The 14277-nt window shown below is 31.2% G+C and overlaps 1 protein-coding gene across 1 annotated transcript; it reads right to left on the bottom strand.

The window, feature by feature from the left end:
- Positions 1 to 8300: 8300 nt before the first annotated feature.
- LOC111701221 (uncharacterized) lies at positions 8301 to 12284 on the bottom strand. Its single transcript, XM_023472404.1, has 7 exons — positions 12277 to 12284; positions 12050 to 12073; positions 11020 to 11104; positions 10930 to 10952; positions 10762 to 10812; positions 9213 to 9279; positions 8301 to 8770 (listed from the first exon to the last, which is right to left on the bottom strand). Exons 2-7 carry the CDS (start codon positions 12071 to 12073, stop codon positions 8619 to 8621), a joined length of 402 nt encoding a protein of 133 aa, XP_023328172.1. The 5' UTR covers positions 12277 to 12284; the 3' UTR covers positions 8301 to 8618.
- Positions 12285 to 14277: the final 1993 nt, after the last annotated feature.

Here is a 14277-nt window from a genome sequence, read left to right on the forward strand (position 1 = left end):
CCAAAATGTATAGTTTGTCAAAGAGGTGTTGTTGAGCTGTTAGCCCTATCCTGTATATATAAAGTAGTAATATGTCTGTTAGTATGTATATTCCAATCATAACTCAGGATCTATATATATCTATATATCTATATATATAAAGTTGTAATCTCTGTTTGTCTGTCTTTTTGTTTGTTTGTCCGATCATAACTCAGAAACCCAAGGACCCATTTTCCTCAAATTTTGATTTGGGAACTCGGGAGACCCACGGGAATTTTCTAAGCTTGGTGTTGAGATTCTAAGTTGAGGGGGACGGCTTTAATAGCGAAAATTTAGGGAGTAATTTTTGGTAACCTTGGCATTGCTGGGTTCCCAAGCTAGTTTGTATACATATAAAGTTGTAATCTCTGTTTGTCTGTCTCCCGTAATTTAGTTTCCCGGTAAAATCGTTCAAGTGCGGGTAAACGATTGGAGTAACTTTTAGTAACCTAGCAGCGCTGGGTTTCCAAGCTAGTATATTTATAAAGTTGTAATCTCTGTTGTGGTGTTTGTTTGTTTGTTTGTCCGATCATAACTCAGGAACCCCTGGACTGATTTGTCTCAAATTTTGTTTGGTGATCTCGGGAGAGCCACAGGAATGTTTTTAGTTGAGTGGGTCGACCTGTATACCGCAAATTAAGTTTTCCGGTAATATCGTTCAAGTGCGGGTAAACGGCGGGAGTAACTTTTGGTAACCTTGGTCGCGCTGGGTAAGCTAGTATACAATATAATAATAGGTTGAATAATTGCTATGTAAGAGTGCAAAACAGTTTATATGTACTTTTTACGAGACGGATTTGTAGTACGTGTCTGCACTCTGCCATGTATGAAACTTGCAGGCAGCAGAGACTAAGAAGAAAATTGTCAGAATTTAACACCTTTGTTGATAGAAAAAGACAATATCTTTCTCTACTTCAACATTGTTTATGCTTCAGGGAACGTACTGCAGAAAAGTCATTTTTAGTGTTATTTTGGTTGAGAGAGAACAATTATAAGTTTAATTATTGGCAGCCATGTAATCCCATATATAGAGTAATAAAGAAGTTTTAACCTACTAACACTGTGTTTTAAGCAGAGATTTAATTATAATTTTGTTCCTAACATACCACTTACAGGGTGTGTATTTTGTTGCATAGTATTTTATAAACGCTTATTATCCATATTCGGGGACAGATGAAGGATATCTAAAAACTATTTTTTTTTCGAAGAATTTAGACAGATTTATATTTCATATTTTTATTCAACTACAAAGCACGAGATAATTTGGACCCTAATCAGAGTAGAGTAGGTTGTTTTAATTGGCTGGCTCATAATAAGCGAATCAGAATTGTAAATAAATACATGGGTGTACACTGTACAGTGTACACTTTAAACCTAATAATGATGATAAATTAGGAAAAAGGTTAGGAGGTGATGAGGAAGTATAAGGGAAAGGAAGGGTTGGAACAGATGGTAGCATGTTATTAAAATCATGTTTATGAACTACAGGGTTAAGACGATGTAAAGAATAAGTCTAGCCACATGGTATTTTTTTTACAGATATAACTTGCATTACTATCTAAATATATCTATGACGACTTCTTTTAAACGATTTTGCAGATTTAGTTTCTTTAAGCTATTTTTGGAAATAAAGCGGAGGGAAAACATTCTAGCGATTTAAAGAGAACCCGTTCAAGTTTACATGATTTTGTTTTATTTGGTTCAGCTAAAGAGTTAAACATATCATGGAAGGATAATTGGTTATACATGCTTAGTTTTCTATTGTTGAAAAGCTGAAACTTAACAACTTACATTGAAATTTATTCATTTTTAGGCCTTTCTTAGGAAAATGTCAAAATAAAAATTGTAAAAATTTCATTATTTTGTTTATTTTGAATCGAATTACTGAAGTTTTTTTTCACAAATTATTTAATATTTATATGCTCGTCTTTTCTTTGCAATAATTACAGAAAAATTTGACTTTTTTATAAAACCTCATCATTACAAATAGAAGTCTGTCTATTTTTATTAAATAACTTACTTAGAAAACTTGGACGAGAGACATGTATCACACTCCCCTTTCGAAACTCTAAAGGCAAAATGGTTAAGGGGGGAGGGAATTCCCCCCATCTATTTAAGACAAAAATAGCCCCATCTAGACAGGGATAGGGTTAAGCTAAGCCAGAAACATTTTTTATTCAATTGTACTTTTATTCATTTTGCACCAAGAATTGGTTGTAAATTTTATACAGGGGGCGGGGTTTAACTATTTCCTACTATGTGGGCGTGGTTTAACGGGAGCCTATCACAAAACCATCCAAATTGTTATAAAATGATTTAGGAAAATCAACGCAATTGCAGCTGGCTTATTTCTAAAATTTAATTTTTTAAATTAAATAGAAAGTGATGATTACTTTATGAAAAATTGGCATGTCAAGTAATGCTTGGAAATTATGCTGTGTTTATAACGATAATGCAATTTTCAGAGTTACTTTTACAAATTTGACAATTTTTTTCTGTAGCATGAAGTAATTTTGTGACGCCCCCTGGTATTTCTAACTGTTAGTTAGATAGTTAGAGAGGATTTAGGAGGGTGTATAATTCAAGATAATTAGGAGTATGGGGGTGTATGTATATATATAATTCTTTCTTACTGTTTTAGTATTGTGATTTGGTGTGAGTGGGATATTCTATATATGGGGCAAAATGCAAAATATGAACTCTAGAGTAATGTTTAGATTATATAGAATAAACCAAACTAGAATAATGTTTAGATTACATAGAATAAACTAAATCACATTAGAATAATGTTTTTACACGTTTTACATTAGATAGAAAAAAGCTAAAAACTTTAGTATAATGTTTCGATATTATAGAATAAACTAAATAACTTAGTATTGGTGATAAATGGTTGAGATCTTGTAGAATAAACTAAATAACTTAGGAGTGATGATTAATGGTTGAGATCTTGTAGAATAAACTAAATAACTTAGTATTAATGATTAATGGTTGAGATCTTGTATAGAATAAACTAAATAACTTAGGATTAATGATTAATGGTTGAGATCTTGTAAAATAAACTAAAAAACTTAGGATTATTGATTAATGGTTGAGATCTTGTAGAATAAACTAAATAACTTAGGATTGATGATTAATGGTTGAGATCTTGTAGTTAATAAACTAAATAACTAAAATTCTTTCTTTACAAAAGTAAAGTTCAGAAATACACCACTAAGCGTCTCATATATTTATATATTTATTAAGCAATCTTAATGTCAAATAAGACAACTTTATTAAAATTAAAATAATATAAATTTACTAGACAATGTTCAACGGTATAAAAGTTTAGTTGAAAATATATCAAATTTTCTCTACACATTTTATTCATGTTGATTTTATACTTATTTCCTGCCATCTCACGATCAGGTTGAATATATCTTGAATAACTCAGTGTATATATCTTGGACGTTTGCAAGGCTTCAGTGTGCTGTATTTCACAATATGAGCAGCCAGCACATCTTATCTTAGTTTTTTTTTTCTTTTCTGGAAACATAACAAATAAACATCTTGATTTTGAAGAAAGGAGGATAAAAGGATTATTTCTGGAATGCAGAGGGTCAGTACATCAGAGCCCTGCAAAAATGTGTTCCAATGAAAAGTAGAAACAATAATATTGTCGTTTATTAAAGGGAGTGTTCGCGAAAAATGAAAAGGGGTATATGCTTACGGTAAAAAATTATCGATGGTGATCGCAACTAATCCGTAGCGTCTATGAGGAGAAAATTGTTAAAAACGACGTGTATCGAAGAACGTAGCGTCCATACGAATTCAGACTCGGATCGTAAAAAATCAGTTTAGTTCCAAATCAATTGGATTTTGCCGGATATTACAACCTGTAATCATCGATGAAATAGATTTTTCTGAAAGTAATTGTTTTCAATGGAACTTTAAATAATTGAAATACAGCTCTAACATCTATATATAAATAAAGTAGTTATCTCTGTTTGTATGTCTATCTATTTGTTTGTTCGATCATAACTCATGAACCCCGTTACCGATTTGATTCAAACTTCGATTGGGGAATTCGGGAGAACCACGGAAATTCTCTTAGCTTGGTTTTGAGATTTTAAATTGAGTGGGTCGATTGACATAAAGAAAATGTAATTTCTCGGTAAAATTGTTCAAGTATCCTTAAGGCGCCGCTGGATCCCAAGCTAGTTTGAATATAAGGTAATAGGAAACGAATGAAGTATGAATGAATTCTTCTTCTAAAGTTTAAATGATATTTAGTCGCAAAAACTGCTTTTCTTTTAAAAAGTTTTAAAGTCACTGATTAATAGCTTATATTTTATATTTTGTATCCTGTATTCTCTATTTTGTGTTCTGTATCCTGCATCCTATACCCTGTAATTCTGTATTATATTCTGTAGTCTGTATTCTGTATTCTGTACCCTGTATTTTGAATTCTGTATTATATTCTGTAGCCTGTACCCTGTATTTTGAAATTCTGCATTATATTCTGTAGCCTGTATTCTGTCTTCTGTATGCCTGTATTTTGAATTCTGTATTATATTCTGTAGCCTGTATTCTGTATTCTGTATGCCTGTATTTTGAATTCTGTATTATATTCTGTAGCCTGTATTCTGTATTCTGTACCCTGTATTTTGAATTCTGTATTATATTCTGTAGCCTGTATTATGTATTCTGTACCCTGTATTTTGAATTCTGCATGCGTACAATGTATTTTCAGTACACACCCATGCACCTGCCCTAGAAAATTATCTTGAATGGTTTAAATTCAGCTAAAAATCTCCACCCCACTTGCAAATTAAATTTAGAACATGAGATAAACCAAACCATGTAAAAAGTTTCAGTTTATTTACTGTTCTAGCTAGCAGGCTCTATAAAGACAAGAGGGTTCGAATCATAGATATACAAGAATATACAGGGTGTCCCACATCATATTAGACCGAGAACGGGTCTAAATTACGATTTTCGGGACTAATTAGAAAATTTCATTAGGATGAATCATTTTGAAAAATAACATAAGGCTTATATAAGAATTTACTTGCGGAAAATGATAAGTTTTTCGAGTATTAAGGGTTTATTTTGGTGTTAAAGATTGGAGATAATCTAATATGATATGGGACGCTCTGTAGATCCCTCATGTCGTCTTCACCATACCAATGGTTACAGCTCAATTTGAAAATGGCAATTTAGCCATGGTACTAGCTACTGACATACAGTACATTAGATAAAAAAGTTTGCGGCAAGTATTTTTGTACTCTGTACAAATTTATGGAGGTTTGTTTACAAATATTGCAAACAGATTAGTTAAGAGTTGATCTTACAGGATTAGAAGGAAGATTATTACAGTTGCTGCTTGCTACTGATACTTTGACGAATACTATATGTGTCAACAGGTGCACTGTTTAGATACAGTTGCAGTGAAAATCACGGTATGATTACTAATTCTTAAATTAACTTAAGTTTTTACATTCTTTCTCAGGAGTCAGGAAGGGGGGGGGGGATTATTATTTAATTTAATCAGATGTTTCCATACACCACTTACCATTTTAATTCGTTTTAAAACCTATTTTTGTGTTGAAATTTATATTTTAAATTTTTTTTAACCATTAATATTGTTTTATTTCAGAATCTCACTTCAACTTGTCTAGAGTGCAATAGAGAAATCGATTGGGTAGAGCAAATTGTTACTAATTATTTTACAACTGAGGCAAAGTAATATCTAGCAAGAGAAAAGAACAGAGAAGAAAACCCAGCCAAGCTCCGCAAAAAGAACAGGGAAGAAACCCCAGCCAAGTTCCGCAAAAAGAACAGGGAAGAAACCCCAGCCAAGTTCCGCAAAAAGAACAGGGAAGAAAACCCAGCCAAGCTCCGCAAAAAGAACAGGGAAGAAAAACCAGCCAAGCTCCGCCAAAAATTGTCCAATTTTGTTTTCTCATCAATAAAGAGATTTTTTAAACTATACTTTCATTTACACATTTGTCTTGTCTGCTTCTGTATTTGTATGTTTGGACTTGAAAATTTTCACTTTTAGAATCTCTTTGGATATCTTAATGTTTAAAAGGGTCCTGAAGAAAGGCGACATTTATTACTTTCAAAAATGTACCAATTTAAACATAAAACACAAATTTTAGAACGATTTTTAGTAACGACTTTCATGGCAACAGTTAACCCTATAAATGCTTGGGGATCATTAATCTGGGGCACATAGATTCAGCCTACATATATATATAGAGTCCCATCAATTTATCAGACAGGGTCGACTTTGAAGTGTCGCAACACCTGGGGATCAGATTTTACCGTTTTAACTCACTTTTCTGTAGCCCTGGCAACAGTCTCATCAATTTTTGCTCGAGAACGTGAGAACTTCAAATCCAGTCGGGGGGGGGGGGGGGGCCCCCCCAAAAAAAAAACCTAAAAGAAAAGGGAATATAGGTTTAAAATGCATATTTATAGACCAACTTTTCAATGCCAGCTTATTGAAAAAAATAGACCTATAACTTTAACGGTTTGGGCGCTAGGGAAAGTTGAAAAAAAATACCAAAAAACGGGTTAGAAATGTAAAAAATATTTTTTTTTGTAAACAGAGATCAAATCAAAATAAAAGGATAAACGAATAAAAGGATAAAAGGATAAAAGGATAAGGATAAAAGGATAAAAGGATAAAAGGATAAAAGGATAAAAGGATAAAAGGATAAAAGGATAAAAGAATTTATGGATAAAAGGATAAAAGGTTAAAAGAATAAAAAGAATAAAAAGATAAAGGATAGAAGGATAAAAGGATAAAAGGATAAAAGGATAAAAGGATAAAAGGATAAAAGGATAAAAGGATAAAAGTATAAAAGGATAAAAGGATAGAGGATAAAAGGATAAAAGGATAGAGGATAAAAGGATAAAAGGATAAAATTATAAAAGAATAGAAGGATAGAAGGATAAAAGGATAAAAGGATAAAAGGATAAAAGGATAAAAGGATGAAAGGATGAAAGGATAAAAGGATAAAAGGATAAAAGGAAAAAGGATAAAAGGATAAGAAGGATAAAAGGATTAAAGGATTAAAGGATTAAAGGATAAAAAGGATAAAAGAATAGAAGGATAAAAGGATAAAAGAATAAAAGGATAAAAGGATAAAAAGATAAAAGAATAAAAGAATAGAATGATAAAAGGATAAAAGGATAAACGAATAGAAGGATAAAAGGATAAAAGGATAAAAGAATAGAAAGATAAAAGGATAAAAGAATAGAAGGATAAAAGGGTACTGTTTTGAATCTTTAAATTTACTGAAATTGCTTTAAAATTCTCTTAAAAAGATTTTGGTAAACAAAGTAAGAGAAAGTACCGGTACGAGTAATGTTTAAGTATGTATGGATATAATATGTATCTACATGTATCTCTACTCTAACATGTGAAGAAGACAATACAATGTAATCTTGTCAATCTGTGGAACAAACAAAAAATGAAAAATTCTTTATTTTAGACCAATCTCATGCACCTGATTTATAATAAAATCAAAGTACTGTACAAAGACACGTCCTATCATAAATAAATGAACTTATTACTCGACTCAAACTCAATTTTGTCAATCCATATATTTTTACAACTTTATATATTTAGAGTAAACTGCACCTTTAACTATAGATTTAACTATTTATAATTGAATAACCAAGGTTTGAAATTTTAGAGGTTTACATTGTCAGGATGCAATGATATACGCGGATTGAAAATTTGATTTTCAGACGGAGGTATTGCAGCCAATTTAATTAAACAACTGAACAAAAATACGAATAAAAATAAACTATGAACAATAATATTATCTTTTTACTTTGACTGATTTAAAAAATTATACTGAAAAGGAATGGAGTTTTTGACACAAACCCAGTTCTTCTAACCCTTATATCTTTGCAACCCAATGTCGTAAACGTTTAATATTTCATACTATGAATTCTGTTATAAGTCTAAGTTTGAAATTTCAAAGGTTTATATTATCAGGTTGCAAAGATATAGGTAGTGGACAATTTGAGTTTGTGACAAAAACTCAGTTCCTTTATGGAACTTTGAGCAATATGGACTAAAATCATAAAAAGAATGAAAAATTGAGCTTGCATGCCAAAACTATCCCAGGCATTTTCTTCATAGACTTTTCGGAGTTATAATATAGGACTTTCGCCACATTTGTATATAGTTGATTTTTTATAATATGTTTTGATTTTATTTTTTAAAATAATATCTAGCTTACAACTTGTTTTCGAACATTCATGGAAAATATGAAAATGTGGAGGGGTGATATAAACGTACACAAAGGAATCAAAACTAGCAACGAACTATAGTTTTATAATCCATACAGCTTTGCAGCCATAAATTCTATTTCTTAAATTTTTAAAACTTAAATTTTTGATCTAGCAGAAATTATAATTTGAAGTATTGAAAGCCATTAGGTTGCAAAGATATGGGTAGAAAAATATAGAATGCATGGCGTGTGTAATTAGTTCTTGTGTTATTTACCGAAAAAAATATGTCAATGGTCCAAAATTAACTTTTCAGGTTTTTGAAGACTTAGTGATTTTTTTGAGTAAATAATAGACTGAAATAAAAGTATTTAAATAACTGGCGAGTATTGTGTTTCTATCTGGTATGTTTCACTGGTTTCATCAAACTCTACAGATAAACTGTTAAGATGTGATGTAATAATCTTCTTGTTCTGAATAACAATGTTGAAGGCAGGAGCTTCACTGTCCTCAGGTATATCATCTGAAATAGCAATTTATCGAATAGTGTAATTGAGCATAATAAACCAGTTTTCAACCAAGAACAATGTTAGTTAAGAGCATAATAAACCAGTTTTCAAAATTAATTTAAAACGTGAAATTTATTAAATCAAGGGTTTTACTTTTAATATATCGTAATTAGTTGAATGCGCGCCGCTTATCGCTGAATGATGATAGACAAATAGGGATTGCGGGATTTCAAGATTTTAACCATGTGTTTAATTTTAACTCGTCGATTTCGGCGAGTTAAATATTTAACCACAAGTTTAAATATTTAACCTCATGGTTAAAGTTCGGGTTTAAATTAAGTCAGAATTGGCATTTAACCATGAACTTAAAATTTAAGTCAAAACTTTTCGTTCTTTAGTTTTAGACTCAGTTAAAAATTATTATCAATCCATTTTAACGCAGTCTTTAATATTTACCTAAAACTGTACTGTCAGATGAAACCTCTTGTATCAAAAACTTTTGCGATAAAACAGAGACAAATATCTGCAAAAAAAAGACAGACAGGTTTTCCCTTATATTACTTTGAAATATTGTGAGACAGTGTCAGTTTTACATCGAATATTTATAAGTTAAAAAAGAATGAAAGGAACCGAGATTTTTGCCACAAACTTTGACTTTCTAACCCCCATATCTTTGCAACCCGATGTCGCAGACTTTTGATAATTCAAACAATGATTTCTGTAATGTAAAATTGTCTAATTGTTGGAAAGGCTGAAAAGTAATAAGGTTTAGAAAATGTGAGTTTGTGGCAAAAACTCAATTTCTTTAAGAGATAACTGTCCATATTGTAGTACAGTTTTTAATTATTATTATTTAAAAAAATATGGTATTTCTTGCTTAAATTTCATATTATCATTTAAAATAGATCATGAGAACTATTGGAGAAAATGAAGTTTTACCTTCAATTTACTTATGTTAAAGGGAGTGTTCGCGAAAAATGAAAGGGGGTATAGGCATAATGCGATAAAAAAGCGCTTTTGATCGCTACTAATCTTACTTCTATCTGTTGCGTCTTTAAAGAGAAAATTGATAAAGACGTCTCATACCGAAGAGCGTAGCGCCCATACAAATTGAGGAAGTTGGAAAATACGACTTAGATCGTAAAAAAATCAAATTAATATCAAACAAATCATTCAGATATTACAACCTATAGTCATCGATTTTCTTTCGCCACATTTGTATATAGTTGATTTTTTATAATATGTTTTGATTTTATTTTTTAAAATAATATCTAGCTTACAACTTGTTTTCGAACATTCCTGGAAAATATGAAAATGTCGTCTTCATTACCAAAAATCCCCGAAACAGGAATAAATGTTTTTATAAGTAACTCTCAAATCATAACAATTAAAACATATTATATAAAATCAACTATATATAAATGTGGCGAAAGATAATCGATGACTATAGGTTGTAATATCTGAATGATTTGTTTGAAATTAAATTGATTTTTTTAAGGTCTAAGTCGTATGTTGCAATTTTCTCAATTTGTATGGACGCCATGTTATTCGGTATGAGACGTCTTTATCAATTTTCTCCTTATAGACGCAACAGATAGAAGTAAGATTAGTAGCGATCAAAAGCGCTTTTTTTATCGCATAAAGCCTATACCCCCTTTCATTTTTCGCGAACACTCCCTTTAAAGAGTTGTAAAGTCATATTATATTAATAAACTATAACGGGTATTACTTTAAAGTGCTGAGAATTATGTTGTCCTTATTTGCCAGAGGAAGGAACATTTCTTTGACAAAAATATAATAAATCCCTGATCTCGATATCCACAATCAACATTCTTTTGTTGTGACTGGTCGAAGATTTCAGCATCATTATATTATATATATAACCAAAAGGTTTTCCTTAATCCGTTACGTTACGAATTAGTGTTTTGTCCTGAGATAACATTACACAAGTTTCGATCTCAAACTGAAAACTGTTGAATGATATTAGTTTAAAATTTGTGTTTACCTCCTGGTTGTTTTTTACAAGATCTCTTAGCTTCTTACTTCTATACACAGACTATTCAAGGTATTCAACGTAGTTTTATTAAAGGGAATGTTCACCAAATAAAGATATTAAAAACATTATATTATATTATAAAACATATATTTTAATTGAAACTACACAGTTGAATTCCTTTGGGTAAAGAAGTTTGAATCCTTAAAAAAATATTAGGATTTAAAATTGAATGGGTAAAAAAAAATTGTAAATGATGTTAAAAATTACCTTTCTGGTTTGGATGAAAGAGAACAATTTGTTGGCGTTGCTTTAAACTTGCTCTTTTCTCCTTATCCATCAGTGCTCTTTCCATCTTTAACCAAACTACAGTTTAAAGGGAGGGTTCCCAATTTATTAAAGGGAGTGAACATATACTGCATTTCGATCAGGGATTTGATTGGCAAAGTCAGTTTAAAGAAAACTCTGCTGTTTATAGGAAACTCTGCTGTTTATAGGAAACTCTGTAGTTTAAAGGAAACTCTGCAGTTTAAAGGAAACACTGAAGTTTAAAGGAAACTCTGCTGTTTATAGGAAACTCTGTAGTTTAAAGGAAACTCTGCAGTTTAAAGGAAACTCTGCAGTTTAAAGGAAACTCTGCAGTTTAAAGGAAACTCTGCATTTTAAAGGAACTCTGCAGTTTATAGGAAACTCTGCAGTTTAAAGGAAACTCTGCAGTTTATAGGAAACTCTGCTGTTTATAGGAAACTCTGCAGTTTATAGGAAACTCTGCAGTTAAAAGGAAACTCTGAAGTTTAAACGAAACTTTACAGTTTATAGGAAACTCTGCAGTTAAAAGGAAACTTTGCAGTATTAAGGAAACTCTACAGTTTATAGGAAACTTTGCAGTTGCAGTTAAAAGGAAACTCTGAGTCTGCAGTTTTAAGGAAACTCAACAGTTTAAAGGAAATTCTGCAGTTTATATGAAACTCTGTTGTTTAAAGGAAACTCTGTAGTTTATTGGAAATTCTGCAGTTTATAGGAAACTCTGCTGTTTAAAGGAAACTCTGCTGTTTAAAGGAAACTCTGCAGTTTATAGGAAACTCTGCAGTTTATAGGAAACTCTGCTGTTTATAGGAAACTCTGCAGTCTATAGGAAACTCTGCAGTTTATAGGATACTCTGCAGTTTATAGGAAACTCTGCAGTTTAAAGGAAACTCTGCAGTTTATAAGAAACTCTGCAGTTTATAGGAAACTCTGCAGTTTATAGGAAACGTTTAAGATTTGATGGTTTTATCAAAACAAACTGCATCATCCTGACCTTGTTTTCAAGTTTACACAGCATCTATAAAAAAATAAATGAAAGCTTGTTAGAAGACGACATTTCGAAGCGTAATTTATATTTTGAAACGGTACACATACAATCCTTTATACTAATTATTTTGATATTTACAACATTTTTTTTCAGAAAAGGTCAATATGAAAAAATATTTAATGAGCGTAAGCGTGTTCTTCACCTTGGTTTTATGCTAGGGGGGGGGACTTTACCTTGGTTTTATGCTAGGGGACTCAGGAATAAAAACTTCTATTTTAGTTTTTTCTCCACCAACCAGAATCCACAGCTTTTCGTCTGTCTAAACATTTAAAATAAACAGTTTTAATATTAATATCATGAGATTTATTACAAAACATTTTAAGACAGTGGGCCTCATAAAACAATGGAATCGTAAGACAACTGTTAGGACTCAAGTTAAAATAGTACAATAAACATGACACTCAACAATTGTGCATGGTACACACCCATTTCAGTTAATCAGTTAAACTATACCTCAATGGTTAAACTATACCTCGATGGCTTTATGAAAAATAAGATACACTTGAAATGAACAAATTTCGTCTTCCTTTTCCACCGTTTTATGAGTCTCACGTTCTTTAGGCCAGGTGCCATTGAGAACCAAAAGACAGTAAAATCTGAGTTCGTTTCCCTTATGTCCATTTGACAGCCCAAATTTTTATTTTGAATAATCTTTTCTGTTTGTTTATCTTCTTGTGATTTTTTACATTTTTAAATTTTTTTTATCGATTTTAATGGTTATTATATCGTTAGAACTGACGAGGGTCAACCCAGACCGAAATATATTTTCAATAAATGTGGAACTAACATCTACTTTTTTACTTTACAGAGGTTTGGTCCAACACCATCACTGAATTTTAAAGTAAAATTTGCGTCGCCTTCTTTCTTCTTTTTAGTAATGTTTAATAATTTCGCAAGGTTTTGTAACCAAGCAGTTAAAATATTTCTAAAATTTGCTTTGTTTATTTTCAGAAATAGATCAGTTGCAACAATTGGAATTGGGGCTTGCAAGATCCTTCACCACAAGTAAGGAAAAACAAAGACGACACTCACACAACTTTTTGGGGTTCGCACTGTAGATTAATAAATCTATGTTGTTGTCCTGTTATAACAGTTCTTTTTCCTTTTTTCTTTAAACATTTACATTTTTTGTTTTTTATTTATTCAAAAAACGTGCGTTAAGTCACCAGAAATTTCATAAAATATATTTTAATACATTTCACTTTCTTAATTACCTTGTTTTTAACCTTCGGACGTGATGTTAATGCTCCCATGATATCTAAAAAATGGAAATAAATTAATTTTATTTTAATTTGACAGATTTTTTTTTGTCATGAAAGGCCTTTTCTCTGTTGCTTCCGATTTTAGGAATTTGTTTGTTTAAAGGCTCTCTAGGGATAATTTCAAGAGACCCTTCCTTTGAAGTGGCATTTCTGTAAATTGTACGCTTTATAAATGTGTCTAAACAAGGATAAGTGAGATATCCTTCAGTTCTTTTCAATTGTAGCTTTTCTGAAAAGGGAGTTTCTCATTCAAAGCTGCAGAGACAATGTAGGAACTTAAGAAAAACGACGATATCTCTCTCACAGATACTCAGATACAGGTTTACAAGGTACCGTTGTGAATCCGGCATACCACTCTTTAAATATAAGGTCACTTGAAAGAAATTGCTTCTTCCCTCTAAATGAACCTGCACAATTGCGTTAAATGCATGACCATTACCCTTGAATTAAGGGCGCAAAGCACCCTGCCTAAATAAATTTGAAATTAAAGTTTTAGGACTGAATATTTTAAGAACTGTGAGTGAGGTTCAGAACTACAGATAGTTTGTTTATCAAAGATTTACAAAATTAGCATGTCTGCAAATGTAAATACACAAAGATCTTATTTTACAACCATACTTTACAAACCAAAATCTACCAATTTCAAAACTTGAAAATCTTTAATTATAGCGCAGCATTCACTTTTATAAAGATTATAATTGTAAACTTTTATATTTGCGTAAAGCTGGCAGGGTGTATAAGGTAGGACTGAACTGGTTTCTAACCATAATATTCTACAGAGTGCCTATATTGCACAATCTCAGTTCTATTTATCTTTCTATCTAGTATCTATTCACCAATCTTTCTATCATGTATTTCTATCTTTAAATCTATTCACCCATCTTTCTATCATGTTTATCTATCTTTATATCT

The sequence above is a fragment of the Eurytemora carolleeae genome, unplaced genomic scaffold (assembly GCF_000591075.1).
Source record: "Eurytemora carolleeae unplaced genomic scaffold, Eaff_2.0 scaffold175, whole genome shotgun sequence".
NCBI lineage: Eukaryota > Metazoa > Arthropoda > Copepoda > Calanoida > Temoridae > Eurytemora > Eurytemora carolleeae.

Bases quoted from the DNA above. Each gene is read 5' to 3' on its own strand.
- LOC111701221 (XM_023472404.1), bottom strand. From the start codon at position 12,073: ATGCTGTGTAAACTTGAAAACAAG. The intron at 10,953-11,019 runs GTAATTTTTAAC...TATTTTTTTAAG, and splicing joins CTTTCATCCAAACCAGAAAG to GATTCAAACTTCTTTACCCA. The intron at 9,280-10,761 runs GTAAACACAAAT...TTTTTTTTGCAG, and splicing joins TTGTAAAAAACAACCAGGAG to ATATTTGTCTCTGTTTTATC.